At 40.4% G+C, this 22,687-nt stretch overlaps 1 protein-coding gene across 1 annotated transcript in view; it reads left to right on the top strand.

Annotated features, from left to right (window-relative positions):
* Positions 1-22,471, top strand: part of bmpr2b (bone morphogenetic protein receptor, type II b (serine/threonine kinase)) — a 280,508-nt gene extending 258,037 nt beyond the window's left edge. The window contains exons 8-14 of the mRNA XM_059967372.1: positions 2,249-2,363; positions 5,311-5,471; positions 9,150-9,297; positions 9,848-9,984; positions 12,879-13,063; positions 14,710-15,986; positions 21,127-22,471. Of these exons, the coding sequence (XP_059823355.1) occupies positions 2,249-2,363; positions 5,311-5,471; positions 9,150-9,297; positions 9,848-9,984; positions 12,879-13,063; positions 14,710-15,986; positions 21,127-21,392 (2,289 nt within the window). The 3' untranslated portion in view covers positions 21,393-22,471. The remainder of the gene's footprint in view (positions 1-2,248; positions 2,364-5,310; positions 5,472-9,149; positions 9,298-9,847; positions 9,985-12,878; positions 13,064-14,709; positions 15,987-21,126) is intronic.
* Positions 22,472-22,687: the final 216 nt, after the last annotated feature.

The raw sequence follows: 22,687 nt of genomic DNA, 5'->3' as shown, positions 1-22,687 counted from the left end.
ATCCTGCCTGAGACAAGCAAAAAATTGTCTTGACATCAAATAAATTAAGTGGGTTGTGGTCAGAATTCCATTTCTAGCTTAAGTTGCACCTTGGTTTACCATAACATGGACTGCTGGTCTTTATAAGTGTTTGATATGTAACCTGACCTACTGGCCTTTATGGGTAATTTGATATGCACCGTTGTCAGAATACCATACTTTGAATGAGACATTAATAACACAACTCGCTCCCTCAGTGCAGGATTGCTCTGGATTAGTTATATCAGCTCATGGCTGTCAGTCATTGTTAATGTAAAACCTTAGGAGGCTAAGAAAATTTGGCATGTCCTCTTTACCAATTTTTTTTTGATGACCAAAGAAAGTATCCTATCTGATGCACCGTGGCTTGATGTGGCAATTGCTCTCCCCGTAACCACAAGTTGTGGGCACAGCTCAGCATATGGAAGCTAGCCTCCCCTCTGTGGACTCTTTCTACAATTCTTGCTGTCTCACTGAAGCAGTCAGTGTAATCAAAGACCCCATCCACACAGGGCATTCACTTCTCCTTGCTCCCATCAGGCAGAAGATAAAAGGCTTGAAAACATTTAGCCCCAGGCTCAAGGACAGCTTCTATCCCACCATTATAAGAATGTTCCCCTAGTACTATAAGGTCGGACAGTTGACCTCAAAAGCTGCCTCATTTTGATGTTGTACTTTATTGCCTACTGCCACTGCATTTTCTCTGTAACTCGTTATCAGAATCTGAATCAGGTTTAATATCACTGGCATATGTTAGGATTTTTTGTTAACTTTGCAGCAGCAAAACAATGCAATACGTGATAGATAAATAAAAAATGAATCACAGTGACTATATATGTATAGTAAATAGTTAAAGTAAGTAGTGCAAAAAAAAGTAGTGAGGTAGTATTCATGTTTTAGTGTTCATTTAGAAATCTGATGGCAGAGGGGAAGAAGCTGTTCCTGAATCGCTGAGTGTGTGCCTTCAGGCTTCTGTACCTCCTTCCTGATGGTAATAATGAGAAGAGGGCATGTCCTGGGTGAGAGGGGTCCTTAATGATGGATGCCGCCTTTCTGAGGCACTATTCCTTGAAAATGTCTTGAATACAAGTAGACTAGTATCCATGGTGGAGGTGACTAATTTTACGCCCTCTATAGCTTCTTTTTATCCTGTGTGGTAGTTCAGCCCCCCCCCCCCCCCCCCACCCCCCATACCAGATGGTGATGCAGCCACGGTACATCTGTGGAAGTTTTTGAGTGTTTTGGGTAACAAACCAAATCTCCTTAAACTCCTAGTGAAATAAAACCATGGTCTTGCCTTCTTTATAGCTGCATTGATATGTTGGGACTAGGTTAGATCCTCAGAGCTATTGACACCCAGGCACTGAAATTGCTCACTCTCTCTACTTCTCATCCCTCTATGAGAATTGGTTCATGTTCCCTTGTTTTACCCTTTCTGAAGTCCACAATCAGCTCTTTGGTCTTGTTAAGATTGAGTGCAAGGTTGTTGCTGTGACACTGTTCAACTAGCTGGCATATCTCACTGCTGTATGTCATCGAGGATCCAGTTGCAGAGGGAGGTACAGAGGCCCAGGTTCTGTGGCTTTTTGATCAGGACTGTAGGAATGATGCTGTTAAACACTGAACTGTAGTCGACGAACAGCATCCTGACATAGGTATTTGTATTGTCCAGGTCCATGTGGAGAACCATTGAGATCGTGTCTGCCTTAGACCTATTGTGACGATTGGCAAATTGCAGTGGGTCCAGGTCCTTGCTGAAGCAGGTGTTGATTCTAGCCATGACAAACCTCTTCATTCTGCATCCTATTATTGTTTTTACCATGTACTACTTCAATGCACTATTGTATGAATTGATCTGTTTGGATGATATACAAGATAAGTTTTTAACTAACTTAGTACATGTAATAATAATAAACCAATTATTGTTTATTAGTGAGGCTGGAGTTCTATATATTGCAGCAATAATCCTGAGCACAGCTGAAGTGGTCACTGAGTTTTTCTAGTGTCCTAACCAACATTCATCTCTCAACTGACATAACTACATATTGATTTCTGATTTGGTGCATCTTTATTGTACATCTTTGCCTACATTACAATGTTCTTTGAAGAAATCAGTGGGCTAACAAAGCACATTTTTATTTCTGAGGGTAAAATACTGTTTATAGAAATGTAAGTGGCTGCATAAATTTAGGTCATTTCAGAATGCATATATCTATTTCTTTTCATGTAGGGGGCATTGTGTAAGTACCTGAGTCTTCACAGCAGTGACTGGGTTGGCTCCTGCCGAATGGCACACAGCATCACCAGAGGCCTTGCCTACCTTCACACAGAATTACTACGACCTGGTAAGCAATAGTGGAGGCATACAGACCTCCCTTTTTTTTTGCTATCATGATGCTAGTATTAAGTCTTGGCTTGTGTTTAGGATTTGACATTTTCTGTTTATTGTGTCTTGCTTGTATATTAAGCTTACTGCCAAGATGGTATCTGTAAAATCTGATGTGTAATGTTACTATATGTGCTGGTGATATTGAGACTTAGTTTGCAACTGGCTCGCATTTTCTCAGTATATTACCAAAGCTTCTGACTGAAACACTGATCTTCTAAAGCCAGCGATGCCTGGGGCCACCTATCCAGTTTTGTTGTTAGAGTTTCAGTTTCCAGGAGGGAACTGCCTAGTTATTTACAGAAGACAAAGCTAAGCACTTTTTTTTCAGTCAAAGACATTTTTAAAAAATATGATCGTTCACTTGGAGAAATAGTGGCATGATTACACATGCACAAGGACGAGTGTTGTGATCGTTCATGTGCAAGGAAGCCCATTTCACGTAAGATGTTTTATTCAGATATGCTTATGCTTATGTGAAGAGTCCCTTTAGCATTTGAGGAAATCAGGAATAATCAAACAAGACAGCATTCCTCCCAAATCTTTTCACCATCTTTTTTGCCATAGTGTGCCAATTCACTTCCACTAAACTTCCTGTGGGAGTAGAGCTAACCTTTAGAAATAATCAAATACTTTTCAACCTACAGTGTCCACACTCCAAAATCAAGGCCATCTTAACCTTGACAGCTGAGCTGTAGTATCAAGTTCAAGTTCATTATCATTCAATCATACACACGTATACTGCCAAATGAAACAACATTCTACCAGACCAAGGTGCACAACATAGTACATATAACTCACATGTAATACATAAAGTAATATTTCCACAAATAAATTAACAAATAATAAGGGGCATTTACAACGCAAATTAAAAAGTAAACAGTGTAATGCCACTGGCACTTTATATGTGATGAGACCTGGGTGGTGGCAGGGAGTTCCCATTCCTAACAGTCCTTGTCTAAATGCTGCGGTACGTCCTGCCTGATAGTAGGGGGTCAAAGAGATTGTTTGACGAATGGGAGGTATCACTGACAGTACTAAGAGCCCTGTGTATGCAGCACTCCTGATAAATATCTTGAATGGGTGGACGAGAGAACCCAATGATCCTCTCAGGAGTCCTCAAAAACCTTTGTCGGGACTTGTGATCAGATGCCTTGCAATTCCTATTTCAGGCAATGATGCAGCTTGTCAGGACATTTCCAATGATGGACAGCATTTGTGTGCATGTTTGTGCTTGCCTGGAGGCGAAGGTCCATGAAAGAAGCATTTATGAGGATGGTCTTTAATTCAAAACCTGCAAGGCAGTGGTTTTCTAATACCTGTTCCCTGCTGCTTCAGCACCCTTCTCTACCACACTTCCTGCTGATAATAAAGGTTAATGATGAAATCCTGGATAACATTAATCACTTCCCCTATCTCACAAGCCACCTCTTAGTGAAAGCTGATTGTTGAGGGAAAGGATATTTGACGATCAAGAGCTCAGACTTAGCCCTAAGTTCATGGTCCACTGGGCAGCAGTGATCCCATATGATTCAGAGACTTTGGATTGCCTTCAGCAATTATCTAAACCTATTGGAAAAATATGATCAATGCTGTCAATGTAAAATCCTCCAAACGTCACTAAAAGTAAAAATGAAACAATATCAACATCCTTTCCTAGGCCAACATCTCCAGCAGTGATGCCTTAGTAGACCTCAATTGGCTATATTGGGTAGGGCACGTCATTTACATGCCTCACACCAGACTTTTGAAGCTGACACTCTTTCCTGAGCTCTATCATGAAAGGAGATTACCAGGTTGACAGAGAAAAGGATTCATGAATGTGATTGATGCATCCTTAAATAAATGAAATATCCCCTCTTACCTTTTGGGAACCTATGAACTATGAATGAGAAGGAGCATTCAAAATGGTACTGAAAATCATAAGGCCATGCAGACCAAAGCATTGTCCAAAGATACATTTGATTCACACAAACAAGCTATCCCGTCAGTCATGTCCTGCCCCATTTGTGGAAGAGTCTAAAATTCTCATATTGATCTCAATAACTACCACAGAACCCTCAAAACTGGAGCGGAAGTGAGTTATCTTTATTCTTAAAGGACAGCTAAAATGAAGAAGAATCAGAAATCAGAGGCATGAAGTCAGTAAAGCTTATGCATAACAACGTTTCTGCATGTTCCTAATCATCTTTTGGGCAGGAAGATTTAGATCTTACATGAGGAAAGAGAACTCACTGTCTTCTATTCTCTTAATGCTTACTTTTGCTTAATGAATGGAGATGAAGATGATCAAAGAAATTATGCTAAGAGTTTATAAAGCACAAGTTAGGCCACTAAGTACTGCTTGCAATTCTGATCACATTACAGGAAGGATATGATGTTGCAAGAGAAGCTGCAGAAAGCATGCCTTTTGCCATGTTTAGACCTGCGGATCTAAAATAAAGTTACTAACTCAGGATCCAATGATGAACTGTGATCCATGAAATGTTCCTCTACTTGGAGAATGCCAATGTTGATGATGACAACAATGCCAAAACTGAGAAATGTATAACTGAGAAATGTAAAACTGAGATGGGCCTAGACTGGATAGGACAAAACATTTTTACCTTATAATGTTAACACCATATTAATACCTTTAAATAATGTTCCTTATTTAAAATGATAGATGTATCAAAAGAGAGTTGAGAGTTTTATTTCCACACAAAGGACAACTTTTCCATAGATGTTCTAAGATGTTCTGTTCTTGTTAGAGGAAGAGGCTGGGGGTTGCAGGTACCAAGGTTTTCAATCCCCTCAGTGATATTAAATAAAGAATGATGAGTTTAGGTAATTTTGGACAGTGACTGGGGACTGATGTATCTAGGAAAACCTGCATTCTAACACTGAGAAATTTTTGGTGTTTCCAGATCAATACAAAGCAGCTATTACACACAGAGATCTCAACAGCAGGAATGTGCTAGTGAAGAACGATGGAACGTGTGCCATCAGTGACTTTGGCCTTTCCATGAAACTGACTGGCAATAGATTGGTTCGACCAGGAGAAGAGGACACTGCAGCCATCAGTGAGGTGAGCCGTAAAAGGGTGATGTATAATTGCAATTTTTCTTTTGGATTTACAACACAAGAGGGCAGCATTATCAAGAATAAAGAATATTATTCTGATAGGTACATGGGGCTGGGTGTGAACAATTATTAATGGTTTCTGTGTACTATTTTGTGTTTGTATAGAGCAATGTTATTAGTCTGCCACTATTTAATGGCAGTGAGACAGTGTTGACCACACGTTTTAGTCAGCCACATTGCTGTGGAGCTGGAATCTCAATGCACTGTAAATAAAAAAGACAGAAAGCCGGGAAATACTCAGCAGAAAATTAATTAATAGGGGAAAGAGGTTTTGTCAGACCTGAGAATGTAAAGAAAACAAACTATTTTAAGCTGTAGAAAGGGTTGTGGGCTGGGGGTGAGGGGGGAAGTGGTGAGTGGTGAGTTTTCCCAAGGGAAAAACTCCAATAGTGAGAGACCAGGATTGTTCAGGTGTTTCCAATGTTTACAAAGCCATCTGGTTACTAGATTAATGAGAACAGTTAGAGCAGCAATTCTCAGCCTGGGGTCTACAGATCCCTCAGTTAATGGTTAAGGGTTCATTGCATAAAAATAGTTGGGAACCCATGAGTTAGAGAAACAGAAAACAAAACATCACATTAAAGCTATGAAATGTAGGATAAAATAGACACTGAAACTAAAACCAAGGGAGAATAAAGGCATAGAAATGAATCTCTCGTCATTTGACAAATCTGCTATCCAGGAACCCAGAATTGTATACAACACACCAGGTGTGGCCTCTTCAAGACCATGTGTAATTGTGATTCCAAGCTTATGAACACCCAAAATACATATGTATAGCCATATATATGAGTGAACATTTGGATGACAGGTTGGATGGGTTTGCTGGTTTGCTGGATGCTGCACACCTGCAGAAATCTTCTGCTGTGTGGGACCTCTGTTCACTGTCTCATTCCTGGCTTGCACACTGTTCTGGTTATGAACAGCTCATGGGAACAGAATCCTTCCGTAACCTGATGATGACCTGTAGTCTTCATAAATCTTGAACAGTTCCCAAATGGTTGGTCCTTATTGAAAGAAGATTCAGCTATTTACAAAATAAAAGATGACTTACTACCCTTGGGAAGACCACAACTGGTATTGTAGTGTTCTCATTCAGGTGTAAAAACTCTGAACCGAACACCGAGGTAAACCGTAATCAATGAAGCAGGATCCCAGTAAGATTAACCGTTTACTGTTCACTCTTCCACATTAACGTATGGTGAAAACTGTTGAAAAAACAATACAAAATATATACAGTATTTGTTTCCTTCTTGGCATCCCATTTACATAATAAATACTTGTAAAAGTAAAACTACAACAAACTATATTGCATTAAAATACGACATACAGTCAGAATTTACCTACGCCATCGACTGGCTTTAAGTACACCACACAACTATCTAGCAACTCTTTAAATAACAAAGAACATAAACTTTATCAACCGTCATTACTTTTAACAGAATCAGCATTAACATTTCTACTTCAACATATCGATTATCTTATGAACTTATGGCGTTGCTTCTATGATGTTTCTTAGTGCGTAGAATGAAAACTTTTCTCGTGCTGATCCTGCACACACAAGCCCCCTCCTTCCCGTTTCTCCAAACCGGTATTTTCCCACAAGACGTGGCGAAACCGGGTGTGACATCATCGCATGCTGCGATACACCACAGACAACGAATTTACTTTCAACAACCTTAACTTTAACTAGAAAATAATTACAAATGAATTACTAAAGCGAAAATGTAATAAAGCTAAACAAATGCTTCAGGGCAACAGAGGTATATTGTGTGCAATTTTGGTCTCCTTACTAAAGAGTGTAAAAATAATTATTCTAGGGGAGTTCATTACATTCTCCAGTTTAGTTGCTGGAATGACAGGTCAATCATATGGTAGGAGTTTCAGTAGACAGTTCCTCATTTCTGTAGAGTTTTGAAGAATGAAAGGTGATCTCATTGAAACATTTAAAATAAGTAGCTCAATGTGGAAGAATGTTCTCTCTAGATGAGGAGTACATAACTAGGAGTCACAATCTCAAATTTAAGGAGAGTTTATTTCTGACTGTGAAGAAGCAAACTTGCTATCCTTTGCAACACACACAAAATGCTGGTGGAACGCAGTAGGCCAGGCAGCATCTAAACATTGACAGTACTTCTCCCTATAGATGCTGCCTGGCCTGCTGCGTTCCACCAGCATTTTGTGTGTGTTGCTTGAATTTCCAGCCTCTGCAGATTTCCTCGTGTTTGCTATCCTTTGAAGGTGATGTAACTTTGCAGTTCTTCACTCCAAGGAACTGTGGAAGCCTGGTCATTGATGGCATTTAATGGTTCCGTAGGTTTTTGCTTGATAGGGGAATCAGGTGTAATGGGGATAGGGCAGGAAAATGGCTCTGATGTAAACAATCAACTATGATCTAGTTGAATGGAGGATCAGGTTGTGACGAGACATGGTTAGGACCTAACTGCTAGAGTATCCTAAGACTAGAATTGAGACACTACAAGACTAAAATGAAGACAGGGCTCTAAACTAGACGCTAGAAGAGAATTTAAAGTTGAGCTGATGATTGTAATACTGTATCACTATTAAAGTGGAGTAAAACGAACTACAGAGGTGTGTTTTGAGGAGTTGGCCAGAATTGATTGGAGAATAGTGACAGGGATGATGGCAGAGCAGCAATGGCTGGAATTTCTGGAAGTAATTCGGAAGCCGCAGGATAGATACATTCCAAAGAGGAAGAAGTATTCTAAAGGAAAGATGACACAACCATGGCTAACAAGAGAAGTCAAAGCCACCATAAAAGCCAAAGAGAGGGCATATAATAGAGCAAAGATTAGTGGAAAGTCAGAGGATTGGGAAGCTTTCAAAAACCAACAGAAGAAGGAAGGGGTCTTGTACCCATGTATTGATTATAGAAGGTTGAATCGCATAATGACCAAAAATCATTACCCCCCACCCCCCTCCACTCATGAACACTCCCAAGAATCTTTGAACTGTGTGATCCTGGAAATTTTGTTAAAGCATCAAAAGAGGCATGGAGAGGCATGAACTGCAGCAACCTAGGAACTTCAACAAAGCCTATATTGGTGCTATTGAAGAGAGAGGTCCAAAATATGTGGTGGACAGGACATTATATAGAATCAAAGATGCAGTGAGAGCAATGGTTCTAGGAATAAATTGGTGCATATATGGCCTGGCTGAGAATAACATCTGAGCTAACAGCAATGTCACAATTATTACAGGCTTTTCTTCTCTTTGGTTAACTTGAAAAGGAAAGCAAAGGTTTGTGTTCCACAGGAGCATTGAATAAATGTTTTTATTTTTGGAGCATTAGAAAGTAGTACACATCAATTTCCCACAATTGAAAACACATCTCAAACCATGGCAGTGAATGGAGTTCTGCTTATTTTGTGGCTTTTCGCTGCTTGGCACTGGAATACATCCTCCTTGAAATGGAAATACGCGGACTGAAATTCTAGGCGACAACTTCCCATCAGACTATCCTAAATGGTGCAGGCATTAAGTTGATCAGAGAAATGCTGGATGCTAGATTCAATCAGTGTTTATGGTGTAAAGTGGTAAAAAATTAAGTAACTTTCCTTTTCCTTTGGTGATGCCTCCATTTCCATCATCTCCTCCACAGGTTGGCACAGTCCGTTACATGGCTCCTGAGGTATTGGAGGGAGCAGTAAATCTACGGGACTGTGCGTCTGCTCTCAAGCAGGTGGATATGTATGCGCTCGGCCTTATCTACTGGGAAATATTCATGAAGTGTTCAGATCTTTTCCCAGGTAAAAAATTAGGCTTAATTTATATGGGAACTTTAACATTGTAAAATATCCAAGATGCTTGGCAGGAATGTTATTAAAGAACATCATTATTCTTCTCCATCACTGTAATGGAAGAACTTCCAAGGGTGTTCTGGGAACTCACTCAAATCCTGTTAACACAACATGGGCTGACCAGGAATGGAAGGAAAGTCCAACAAAAGAATCACCTTGTTCTTTGCTGACAGGAATTTTATGTGGATGGTCTTTGCCTGGGGTAACAACTTTGGTAAAGGATCTATCCTAATCTACTGGAAAGAGATTAGTCAATTGTGTCAGTCAATGGAATGATTTTTTAAGCCTGTTTATGACCCTTGTAAACCAAAGGTCTGAAAGCTAAAAATGATTGCCCTGTTGCTATAATGGGGCCACAGGGACAGGAATGTGAATATGTTATAGGATGAGATCATTTTCTGATACCTTTCTAATTATGGAAGATGAGAAACTCCTAATAGTTCTAGATAATACTCCCAATCAGAAGCGTCCAATATGATCTTGTCTTTTTCATAAATAGGAGAGGCAGTGCCTGACTATCAAATGGCCTTTCAGGCTGAGGTGGGAAACCACCCCAGCTTTGAGGATATGCAACATTTGGTCTCTAGGGAGAAGCAGCGACCCAAGTTTCCTGAAGCCTGGAAAGAGAACAGTCTGGTAAGCAAACAGGATTTCTTGTGCTTTTCTTTTAACTGCCTAATAGCTGGTAGAAAGTCTTTCCTGCTTATAAAACAATGAGGATCATAAGCTCAATGCATTACCTGTTGGCTGTTCTTCTCTACTATTCTTAGTTCAATTCCAGGATTGTTTCTAGAAATTAAGTGTTGGAAAAAACTCGTCAGGTCAGGCAACACCCTTAGAAAGATTAAGATGGACTGTAAAGTGGCAAGGGAGAACAGAGCTAAAGGGAAGTTTCCTGAGAGTGTGAAGCATGAGATATTAAGTGACGAAAGGGATTCTAGTGCAAAATGGGAGATAAGGTAATGATAACTCTTCTCTGTTAGCGATGAGTTAGTAAATGGGTTTATAACAGTATTGTCCTGTGTACTTACAGAATGTACATATACGTGTACACATGAGCCCAGTAGCTCTGGCACCCATCGTTATGAAGTGCTTTAAGAGGCTGGTTTTGAAACACTCCAGCCTCCTAGGCAACCTTAACCAATTGCAGTTCACCTAGAATTGAAACAGGTCTACAACAGACAGCATCTCCCTAGTCCTACACTCATCTCTGAAGCATCTGCACAGTTAAGACCCATGTTACTCTATTGTTTATTGACTACAATTCTGCCTTCAATACTATAATATCATTCAAGCATATCACCAAACTCCAAGACCTGGGAATTAACACCTCACTCTGCAACTGGATTCTTGACTTACTAATCAGCAGACTGCAGTCGGTAAGGACAGGCAGCAGCACTTCTGAGTGATTATTCTCAACACTGGTGCTCCTCAAGGCGGGGTCCTCAGCCCTCTACCCTACTCAGTATGCACTTGTGACTCTATGGCCAGATTCTGCTTTAACTCTATCTACAAGTTTGCAGATGATAACAAAAGTTGTGTATCAATTTTGATAACAATGAGACAGAGTATAAGAAGGAGACGGAGCACGTAATAGCGTGGTATCATGAGGGAAACAATGTTTCCCTCAATATCAGCAAAACAAAAGAGCTGGTCATTGACATCAGGAAGGGGTGTGGTGTACATGTTCCTGACTACATCAACAGTGCTGAGGTCACGATGGTTAAGAGCTTCAAGTTCCTGGGAGTAAACATCACCCAATAGCCTGTCCTGATCTAAATACATAGATGCCATTCCGAGAAAGTTCACCAGTGCCTTTACTTCCTCAGGAGGTTAAAGAAATTGACCCTTATCAACTTTTATCTGAGGCCCTCTGCTGGTTGGGGTCGACAGTGCATCTTAGCTGTCTACGTGATATGCAAGCCAGTCCAGTAGGATGTGGGGAGCAAGCAGATGCCCCTGCAGCAGGCTCCCCTCTCCACGCAGCCGATGAATCCAAAGGACTGGCAGAGACTGATAAGAGTTTGGCACCTGCAGCTTTGCAGGAGTTGCCAGTCAGCGTTGAATTCAACGTGGGACTGCTTCAGAGACTTCAGCTCCAGCTTTTTCCTTGGGGTTTATCCGTAGGCATCAGATGTTTGAGATCAGAGATTTCTTCTCCGAGATGAGCTGCCAACCATGGCTGGTGAGCCCCCTCTGCCTGAAGTGACTGTTTTTAAGGCGCCTACCTTTGTCCCTTCTCCTGTCAATAGAAATGACTCCACTGGGCTTAGTAGCTAAGCTGCATGTGAAGGCCAGGAGCTAGACTTGGTTGTCAAAGGCTATTTGAGATGCACTCCATGGGGAGCATTTAATAGGTAATGGGAGCTTATAGCTTATCCCCACTATCCCACCCCCAGCTATGACAACCTTACTTTTATCTATGTGTCATAGAAAGCATCTAATCTGAATGTATCATAACGTAGGATGGCAACTCCTTTGTGGACAAAGCTGAACATATCTTAAAAACCAGCCTCCCCTCCATGTTCTCTGTCTCTGCTTCTCACTGCTTCAGTAAAGCAACCAGTATAATCAAAAACCTCACCCTCTCTGGACATTCTCATTTCTACCCTCTTTCAATGGGCAAAAAGTGCAAAAGCACGTGGGGATGTACCACCAGGCCCAAGGACAGCTTCTACCATGTTGTTATAAGTTTGTTGAATGGTTCCCTATAATAAGATGGACTCTTGACCTCACGATTCACCTTGTTTTGTACTTCATTGTCTACCTGCAGTGCATTTTCTCTGTAGCTGTTAAACTTTGTCCTGCTATTGTTATAACTTGTATTACCTCAAGGCACTGTTGTAACAAAGTGATCTGTATGAACAGTATGCAAAGCAAGCTTTTCATCATACCTCAGTACATGTGACAGCAATAAACCAATTTCACTACAGTGAAAAACTTGTCTTGCATACTGTTCAAACAGAATAATTCATTACAAGTGTCAACAGAGTCCATGAAGGGGAGTTGGTTTCTGTAATGCACTGAGTTGTGTCCACAACAACAGCTGCTTGCTTCTGCAGGCAGAGCAGTTGCCATAGCAAGTCAGAATGCGTTGTTTTCTGTGATCAGTGATAAAATTGGTGAGGATCAAAGGGGACATGCCAAATTTCTTTGTAAATGTAAGTGAACGAAGCAGAATTGTGATTTGAATTTTCAAGGAAAATGCTAAAGATTCTGGAAATCATAAATTAAAATAGAAATGCCTGGAAAGTTCTTAATCCTAAATTGTTGAATTGAATGTTAAGTAAAATATAGGTTGTAAGATGAAGTGTAGGTCCTAGTTGTCTGTAGGACCTTGTCCTTAGGTGTATATTGAGCTACATAGCTCAGGTTATTAAGAATCTTTATTTCCTTTTTATTTTCTTGGTCTATGTCTCTTACTTCACTCACAGATGAAGATTGAGCACCTTCAGGCAGGATGAGGGAGGAAAGGCTTTTTTGGGAATTATGCTATTCCTGGAAAACAGAATCATTTCTCTCATACACAGGCAATGCGATCATTAAAGGAAACGATGGACGACTGCTGGGACCAGGATGCAGAGGCTCGTCTCACGGCCCAATGTGCAGAAGAGAGAATGGCAGAACTCATGGTGATGTGGGATCGAAACAAATCTGTGAGTCCCACAGTCAATCCCATGTCACAGTTTACCACAACAGCCATGCAGAATGAACGGTGAGTAACAAAAAACAGTGGTAAGATCTCTGTGTCTTGCAGTAGTATTTCCGTCAGTTTGCCTCTTGATTGAGACATAAATGCATTATTTCATTTTCCATTTCCTCCTTTTACCCCTATCTCATTTCTCCTCTGGCTCCTCATATATCTATCACCTAGTGATGTTGTTTATTTTCTCTCTCTCTTAGATACTTTACCTCCCATGTCATCTAAATACTACTGCACTTTATTTTCTTATTGCTAGTCTAGGTTTGAATTATACTTGGATAGATCACCTCCCTATCCATCCTATGTTCTCTTCCAACAAATGTGGGGGCTCGTGATGTCATTATTGTATAATTTAGGCAATTCAGTCAATTCTGCTAGTGTGCCATCCCCCACCCAGTCAAGTATCCTGCCAAACTTCATCTTAGTCTTTATGTTTTCCTTCCTTGTGCCATCTGTAAATTCATTGCTGTTCCTTTGATCTCATTGCCATTAATGCTGATCACACAACATTCCTTTCCAGTATAATGTGAATTAACAATGTAAAGGCTTCACACCTTATTTACTGACTTTGCTTTTGAATCATTTCTGCCTCAAAAGTATCTCCTTGTTTCAAATTAGTATTTGTCTCCATCATCTTCTCTGCAAACTTTTGAGGCCATGTCCATCTTAGCATTTAGCACAATGCTTTACACTGCCAGCTGTAAAATCGATTGGGGTTCCATTCCCATTGCTGTTGGTAAGGATTTTGTATGCTCTCCCCATGACTGTGTGGTTCTCCTCCAGCTGCTCCAAGTTACTCCCACATTAGAGTTAGTAAAATTGGTGGCATGCTATGTTGGCACTAGAAGCGTTGTGAGACTTGCAGACTGCCCGCTGCATGTGTTTGGATGTGCAGTAGATGCAAATGACAAATTGCACAGTATGTTTCAAAGTACGTGTGATAAATAAAACTATTCTTTAATCTTTAAATCAGGTTTTCACTCTTCCATAGAGATTGAATGATCACAACTAGAGTCACAACTGACTCAGAAATGGGGTCTCACATGCCGAGACAATTGCGTTCTGCCATCAGTTGTCTTGTTTCTTCTTTTGAGGGATTCAAGTTTCCTGAGTTAAACATTAACATTAAAAATTATTGTTATTATTAACAATAAATAATTGTTAATAATGTTAATAACAATTGGTAATAATAATTGTTATTATTAATAATATTAAACATTAAAAATCAAAACTATTAGGGCAGAACTGTAGCAACTACTCCTCACATGTCCAGAGACCTGAGTTAAAGCCTGACTTAGTTCTTCTGTGAGTTCACAATCTTCCTGTGATTCTGTGCTTTTCCTCAGCTCCTCCCACATCTTGTGCTGGTAGATTAATTGCCTGCACCCCTTAGTATAGGTTAATGACAATAAGAATCACAGTGAAGTTGATAGAAAAGTGTGAAGGAGAATAAGTTGTGGGGAAACAGGAACAGAAACAAGGACTATGTAAATGTTTTTAGTGCTGAGATATATTTTTCTTATCTGACACTTATAATGACACCATCTTGTTATTTGTGAGATACAGACTGTGATATCCTGCTACAAGCTCTTAACTACCTCATTCTGCATTCCAAAACTTATATTTGCTAATGTTTAATGTCTTTTGTCTCATCGCAGGAACCTGTCACATAGTCGTCGAGCTCCGAAGTTGGGACCATACCCTGATTATTCTTCCTCTTCATACATTGAAGATTCTATTCACCACACTGATGGTATGGTAAAAAATATCTCTACTGAAAACTCTACATCTGGCACACCATCAACCACTAGTGAGAAGAATCGCAACTCAATTAACTATGAAAGACAGCAGGCTCAAGCACGGATCCCTAGTCCAGAGACCAGTGTCACCAGCTTGTCAGCAACGACTACCACTACAAACACTGCAGGCCTCACACCCAGCACTGCCATGTCCACAATCTCAGAAACACAGTACTCTGAGGACACTAACACACAGGTAGGCAACTTACTGCCACCTCTTAGTTCTACCCCAGTATGCCTGCAGCTGACTGAAGAAGACCTGGAGACCAACAAACTAGATCCCAAAGAAGTGGACAAGAACCTCAAAGAGAGCTCAGACGAAAACTTAATGGAACACTCTCTGAAGCAGTTCAGTGGATCTGACCCTCTTAGTGGCAGCAATCCCAGTCTCCTGTACCCTCTGATCAAGCTGGCATCTGGGGTAACTGGGCACCAGGATTTTCCCCAGCCCAGCACCAGTCAGGCTTGTTTGATCCCTGACATCCCAGCCACTCAGATGTACCCCCTCCCCAAACAACAGAACATCCCTAAGCGTCCCACCAGCCTCCCTCTCAATGCCAAAAATATGGCAAAGGAATCGCGACTGAAGTTTGGCAGCAAGCACAAATCGAACCTTAAACAAGTGGAGACAGGAGTGGCAAAAATGAACACCATAAATGCAGGAGAGCCCCAAGTGGTAACTGTCACTGTGAATGGCATTGCTAGAAGAGATCATGCTGTGAACCCACACCCAGTGGTCATTCAGTATGCTAATGGATCAATACCTGGCCCTCAGAAGTCCAATGTAGTGAGCCATCGAGGCCAGGAAGCCCCTCAGTCTCAGTTTAGTGGGGAGGACAGCAGAGTGAACATAAACTCCAGTCCAGATGAACATGAACCATTGCTGAGGAGGGAACAGCAAGCCACTCGGGATGATATCATTGCCGAGAGGTTAATGGACAGGAGGGACCGTCTGCTTGACCAGGGACGGACAAATTCCAACAATAACAACAACAGCAATCAATGTGGCACAGTGGATGGTACATTGACAAATGACCAGCAAGGCCCAGTGGCACGGCGGCAAGGAAAGAGGGCAGAAAGGCCAAACTCACTTGATCTCTCATCAACCAGTATTCTGGATGGCTGCAGTACACCATGTAAGTAGAAGGAACTGTTTAAATGTTGTTGGAGCACAGGGTAATCTCATGAAGTACACAAAAGCAGTATTTATCCATGCAGATAATTAGATAATTGATCCATTCTATAACAATCTATCAAGTCCTGTGAAGAGTAACTCTCGAAGTACTTCAACTGTAGAAGAAAATATCAAGACTAATGTCTAGTGATGACAGTCCAACATTTCTTATTGGGAAATGCCCATGTATAGTAGGAACAATGATGAGCCCTTTAGTGATGCAAATAAATGCTCAAGAAGCCCACTGACATTCAGGGGCTTGAATCACATATAAATCTACGAAGCTGAGCTTTTGAGTAGAGGTTGGAGAAGTCTTGTTGATGGGAATGGACCCCAACATAGTGCTCGCCTTGGTAGAATGAAGGGGAGGAGATAAGCATTTTAAAAATTCTTCTGTAAAGTTAAAATATATTCTCAGTCTCGTTATTTCTATCTCATAGACAAGAGGCACTTAGTTCAGTTGCACATGCTACTCATGCTACAGACAAGCTTGAAGGCGCTGCTCTGAGCATGAAGTTGCCATCCAGTAGATGGGCGGGGAAAGTTGTTGTGCTTCCAGCATGAAGAGCAAAGGGTTTGCTATTGCCCTTCATGCAGAAAGTTGGTCCATTTCAAAATATAGTTAAGTATGTGAAGTGTTTTGAGATATTTCAGCTTTGAATGGTCTTGGACAAATGCTTTGCGAATGTTGCATAAGTACCTCCACCGTTTACTCAGGTAATGTGCTTGAGATTCCAAGCATCCATTGAATGTAAAACATTCTCCTCAGAACCCCTCTAAACCTCTTTCTTACCTCTTAGCCTAATCCTACGTCTTCTTGTTTTGAACAATTTTGCTTTATAGAAAGATTTTCTACTGTTGCATGATTTTGTTTACTTCTGTCAAGTACCTTTCATCCCACTTGTTCCAAGGAAAACACAGCTTCTCCTATTTTTTCTCCTAACTCAAACTTTCTGTTCCAATAAAATCCGAATGAATCTCTCCATATCATCTCCAGTATATTGACATCCTTTATATTGTGTGGTGATGGGAACTGTACATAGTGTCCTAGCTGTGGCCTAAGTAATATGACCATAAGACATAGGAGGAGAATTAGGCCGTTTGGCCCATAGAGTCTTAATCCATTCAATCATGGCTGATCCTTTTATCCCCTCTTCAGCTCCACTCCCCGCCCTTCTCCCCATAGACTTTGATGCCGTGTCCAATCAGGAACCTATAAAGCTCTGCCTTAAATGCACCAAAGACCTGGCCTCCACAGCTGCCTGTGGTAGTAAATTCAACAAATTCACCACCCTCTGGCTAAAAAATCTCTCCACATCTCTTTTTTAAATGGACATCCCTCTATCCTGAGGCTGTGCCCTCTTGTCCTAGACTCCCCCACCATGGGAAATGTCCTTTCCACATCTACTCTGTCTAGGCATGCTTGATAAAATTGAACATTTCCTCCTTGCTTTTATATTCTGCACCCTAGATAATGAAGAAGTGAATGAAAGTGCATTGCAATATTATTCGAAGAGTCCATGACTAATAAGGGAGGGGGTGATTACTTTGCTGGTGTTACCACATATTGTATGCCTCCAGTTGGAGAAACTGAGAGGCAGCCATGTTGGCAAATCACCGAAAACTGTAAAAGTAATAGGATGATAATAGTGGGGGTTTTCAACTTCCACAGTATTAACTGGGACCACCTTTCTGTTGGGGGGGGGGGGGGAGAGATTTTTTTACAGTGCATCCAGAACTATTTGAATCAGTACATAGATAATCTAAATAGAAAAGTGGCAGTACTGGACTGAATCTTAGGGAAGTGATGGAATGGTAAATGGGAGAGAATTTTGGGGTAACTAAATTATTATAGAAACGGACAAGAAAAGTTTTTTCTAATTAAGTCCTAAATTAGGGGAAGGCAAATTAGAAGGTCATTAGCCAGGACCTGGATAAAGTGGAATGGTAACTATTACTTGCAGGTAAGAACATGTGATCAGCTAGAGTAAATCTGAATTAAATATAGTTCAGGACCAATGTGTTGGAAATTATAGAAAAGGCGGAAAAATTATACAAATGTTTGTGTCCATCTGCATGGAAGGTACAGAAATACTCTTAGAAACAGTTAAGAACAATAGGTCTAGAGAGAAATTTGTAGCATAAAGGTAAAAGATAAAACAAACAAGTCCAAAGAACCTTGGATGTTATGAGATATCAAAGGATGAATAAAAAAAAAGTAGCTTATGGCAGGTGTAAAGAATGAAAATAGTAATGCCTTACAGGAGCATAGGAAGTGTAAGGGGGTATTCAAAAAATGTGTTTATAAGTCAAAGTGGGGTCATGGAATAATGTTAGTGGGAAAGATTAACGAAAATCCTGAAGCATTTTATGATTATATTAGTGGTAGGGCAGTGCCCACTAGGAGCCAAAGTGACAGTCTTATGCATGGAACTGGAAGACGTAGGTGACATTTTCAGTAAATACTTATTATTTCTGTTTACCTCATATAACAACATTGTAGCTAAAGAACTCACTTGGAGCCGGAGACTGAAAAATTGCTTCATTTACTTTATTTGCCTCTTTCCAGAGGGAGTGGGCATGTATAGGCTTTTGAAGAAAAGACCCTCATTCTCAGATAGGAGTTATAGTTTGGCTCTAAATCCCAAAATGATTTCCAATATTAGAAGCAGAGGATACTTGAAACACTCAGCAGGCAAGCCGGCATCAGTGGAAATGAAAGATTTAATCTTTGAATGAAACATTAGCCCTGTTTCTCCTTCCACAGATGCTGCCTTAGCTGCTGAATGTTATAGAGTCATAGAATTGTGCAGCGTATAAAATAGGCATTTCAGTCCACCATGCTGATAGCTCTTTGGAGTACCTGTGATAGGGGTTCAATTCCCACCACTAACTCTAAGGAGTTTGTACGTTTTCTGTGTGACTGGGTGCTCTGCCTTCCTCCCCACCTTCCAAAGATATACAGGTTAGGTTAGTAAAAGTTGTGCATATGCTTTGTTGATGCTAGAAACAAGGCAACATGTGCTGGCTGTCCCCAGCACATACCCAGATTGTGTTGGTCATTGACATTAGCAATGAAATTCATTGTATGTTCAGGTGTACCTGTGACAAATAAAGCTAATCTTTAATCTATACTAATTCCATTTGACTGCATTAATCCCATATCCCACTGTGCCTCGCTTATTCAAATACTATGGATTCTAGTTAATTGGGACACGGTGAGACCAGTACATATTGGCCCAACTAAGTGACTTCCCCAATTAGCTAATGTTTCATGGAAACTACCATTTAACAGCTTATGTATTTAAATGAAATAAAGAACAAAGTAGAACACTACCAAAAGTACTATAAAACTGTGTATTAGTTCCTAATAATTATCAACAGTTATTCATCCAGTCTACCCTGCCATGTTCTTTTGATTGATTGTAAATGAACAAAATCAGGACAGACTCCTAGTACAAGTAATGGACTGACTTCATACATACTTTTAATGATTGCATTCTCCAAATCTTCATTTTCATCGTAACACTCAAGATGATTGTCAATACCTTCAAATTCTTTGTAGATCCTAACTTGTTGAAGTAGTGAAATCATTTCATTTTTACTCCTGGCTGTTTCTGGCATCTCCAAGTCTGAATGCTTGATACAATGGTGAGCAAAACAGTACTAAATTGTTTTAGTGCTTATTTCTCACCAATGACAGTGACAACACTCACTGCTTTTTTTAACACAAGCACACGCAACTGACACTATTTAAAAACTGCTTGCTCTAAGCAGTGTCTACAGCTACAGAAGTACACATGATTGACACTAGTTAGAAGCGATCTCAATCAAGCAGCATACTGTGCCAAATAAATGAAGAAAATCCCGGCTGTTTTCTCAATTAGTTTTTGTTCTTTAAGAGTTGTCCCAAAAAAGTGACTTTCCTAATAAACCAATGGATCAATTAACTGGAATCTACTGAACATGTCTCTTAAATGTTGTTATTGTTCCTGTCTCCACCACTTCCTCTAGAAGCTCATTCCAGATACCAATTATTCCTTGTGTGAGAAATTTACTACTTGGATTCCCTTTAAGCCTTCACCACCTTCATTTATACCTATGCTGTCTTGTTTTAGTCAACCCTATCACCGGAAATGGACAATGGCCTTTTAATCTATCTACTGTGTATTTGACATAATTTTATATACCTTTATATACCTCTTGGCTTCATGTGCTACAGGGTAAACAGACCCAGTTTATCCAGTCTGACTTTAAAACGTAAGCCCAGGGAATATACTTGTGAATTTCTTGTCCCTCTCTATCTTAATCAAGCTTAATCTAGTGTAATGCTCACTATAGTATAGTAACCAAAATTACACACAATACTCTGTGTGACCTAACCAACATTTTGTACAACTGTAAGGTGACATCTTGGCTGATGGAGGCAAGCAAGCCAGAAGCCTTTTGCATAGTTCTGTCTATGTGTATTACCATTTCCAGGGAACTATGTACTGCACTGCAGAATCTCTGTTCAACAGCAGTCCCAAGGACTGTGTCATTCACTGTGCATTTCCTGGCCTGGTTTAACTTCTCAAAATGCATCTCTTTGCACTTATCTGACTTAAGTTCCATCTTCCATTCCTTTACCCACTTCCTCATCCTATTGTAAACTTGACAACCTTCTTTACTGTGCATTATACAACCAATTTTGGTGTCAATTGCCACTAACATTCTCATGCAAATAATTAATATGTATGAAAAACAAGAGGGGACCCAGCACTGATCCTTGCTGCTGTGCACAGACCTCCAGTCTGAAAAGTAATCCTCTATTAACAGCCTCTGCCTCCTACTACAAAAGCAAGTTTGCATCCAATTGGCTAGCTCACCCTGGATTCCAAATGTTTCTGGAATTTTTTTGACTTTATTTCAGCTTTCCAGTATCTGCATTTTACTTTTATTTTAGTCTAATGGTGTTGCCATGAAGAATAAAAGTATTGAATGATTTGTTTCACAACTCAACTTAAAAATTGGAAAGCTTTTCAATGTTAAAATTGTGGACCATGTATTTGAAACAATGTGATAACCAAGTGATGCAGCAAATTTCTCTTTTCTTCTCCCAGGTGAGACAACAAAGGAAAGTAAGCAGGCCTCTTCAGGGGACAAAATAAAGAAACGAGTTAAAACTCCATACTCACTAAAGAGATGGCGACCCTTGACATGGGTTATTTCGACGGAGCCCATCGATGGCGAGGTCAACAACAATACAGGCAGCAACAGTGCAGTGGGGCGTTCGAAATCTAGCACTACAGTTTACCTGATTGGGGGAGGTAGTGGTGGCACTGCCACGGCAACAGTTGGCACAGAGACCGGACTGAACTGCTTGTGAAACTTTAACTATTACTTTGTACTTTGTAAGGAGAGAAAGAAACAAATGTAAATGGACAGCTATTCCACCCTTGAACTACACCCCTATCCCAAATTCAGACTTAAACTACACCCCTATCCCAAATTCAGACTTGCTTTAGAGTTCAGCTATGCAGCAAAGCTTAGAAAATCTGTAATTTTTGAGAGCTTTTTTTTTGTTTGTTTTCCTTCTTCTTGCACTTTTTTTTTGGAAAGGAAGAAAGATAATCTTTGAGTGAAGCCTAGCCTGAGGCAAGCACTACGAAGGGTCTCACCAAGATCACCGAGCAGCACACAACTTTATTAGCACTCATTGTGGATTAGCTGGGCCTCTGGTGAAGATCATGCACGTGGGTTTCAGGGCAGGTGTAACAAATGGTGAGCAAAGTGGAAAACACTGAATTATTTGCCTCCCCATCGATGCCATGTATGGAGACATTCTGATTTTGTTACTGAATTATAAAGAGTATAGTATCATCTTTTGACAAAAAAAATCTTTTGTTGGAATGTGCAATAGGCTTAGCTTAGCAACGCTTTTAAAAAAAGAAAGAAAATTATTATTTAAAAGTTGTGTCTCTTCTCTGTATATCACTGAAGGTTGCTTAATGTGCATGGGCCAGTGGTGACCTTGTTCCTCCTCTGCAGCCCCTTCACCCACCCCTTCTGCACACCCATCCGCCACTCCTGCAATGGAGGGTTGGTGCACTATGCATGGTTCCCAAATGTTGTTGCAGTGGCAGACATCTCCCCTCCATCCCGTAGAATTATCAAATCAGTATTCTCATCAGACCCATGAATACAAAATTCTGTGTTAGTGAGCCAGGCACTTAGATTGTCCAATACCTTGCCATTTTCTTCCCCCCTCCCCCCATTCACTCTTAACTCTTAGCCACTGAAATCCATTCTAAAGGTGTGTCTGATCCTGCACCTACTTGACTTCTGAAATTTTTACTGATGGATCAGTCTTTATGGTGCACCAGTTTTTCTGTATTGTTTCATGCTTTATTGTGAACATGGATGTGGATGAACTGATTCTGATTATGCAGTAAATTTTCATCTCTGGTTCATGGGTTCAATATGTTGACAAGTCCCTCTGAGTGCTGGCTCGAAGCCTCTTTCACAGATGAAGATTAAATGGCCTCAGTCCAGTTCTTAGCTGGTATGAACACGCTGTACAAAACAACTCTGATTTACACTAGATTTATAATCTTACTCCAGAGGGCCCATTATATCCATAAGGGAAACAAAGCTCAGGTAGAGTTGGATATTCTCCTAAGG

Source organism: Hypanus sabinus, chromosome 4, assembly GCF_030144855.1.
Source record: "Hypanus sabinus isolate sHypSab1 chromosome 4, sHypSab1.hap1, whole genome shotgun sequence".
NCBI classification, from domain to species: Eukaryota; Metazoa; Chordata; class Chondrichthyes; order Myliobatiformes; family Dasyatidae; genus Hypanus; species Hypanus sabinus.
Note: the sequence above shows the minus strand (reverse complement) of the source record. Positions and strands in the feature narration are given on the sequence as shown.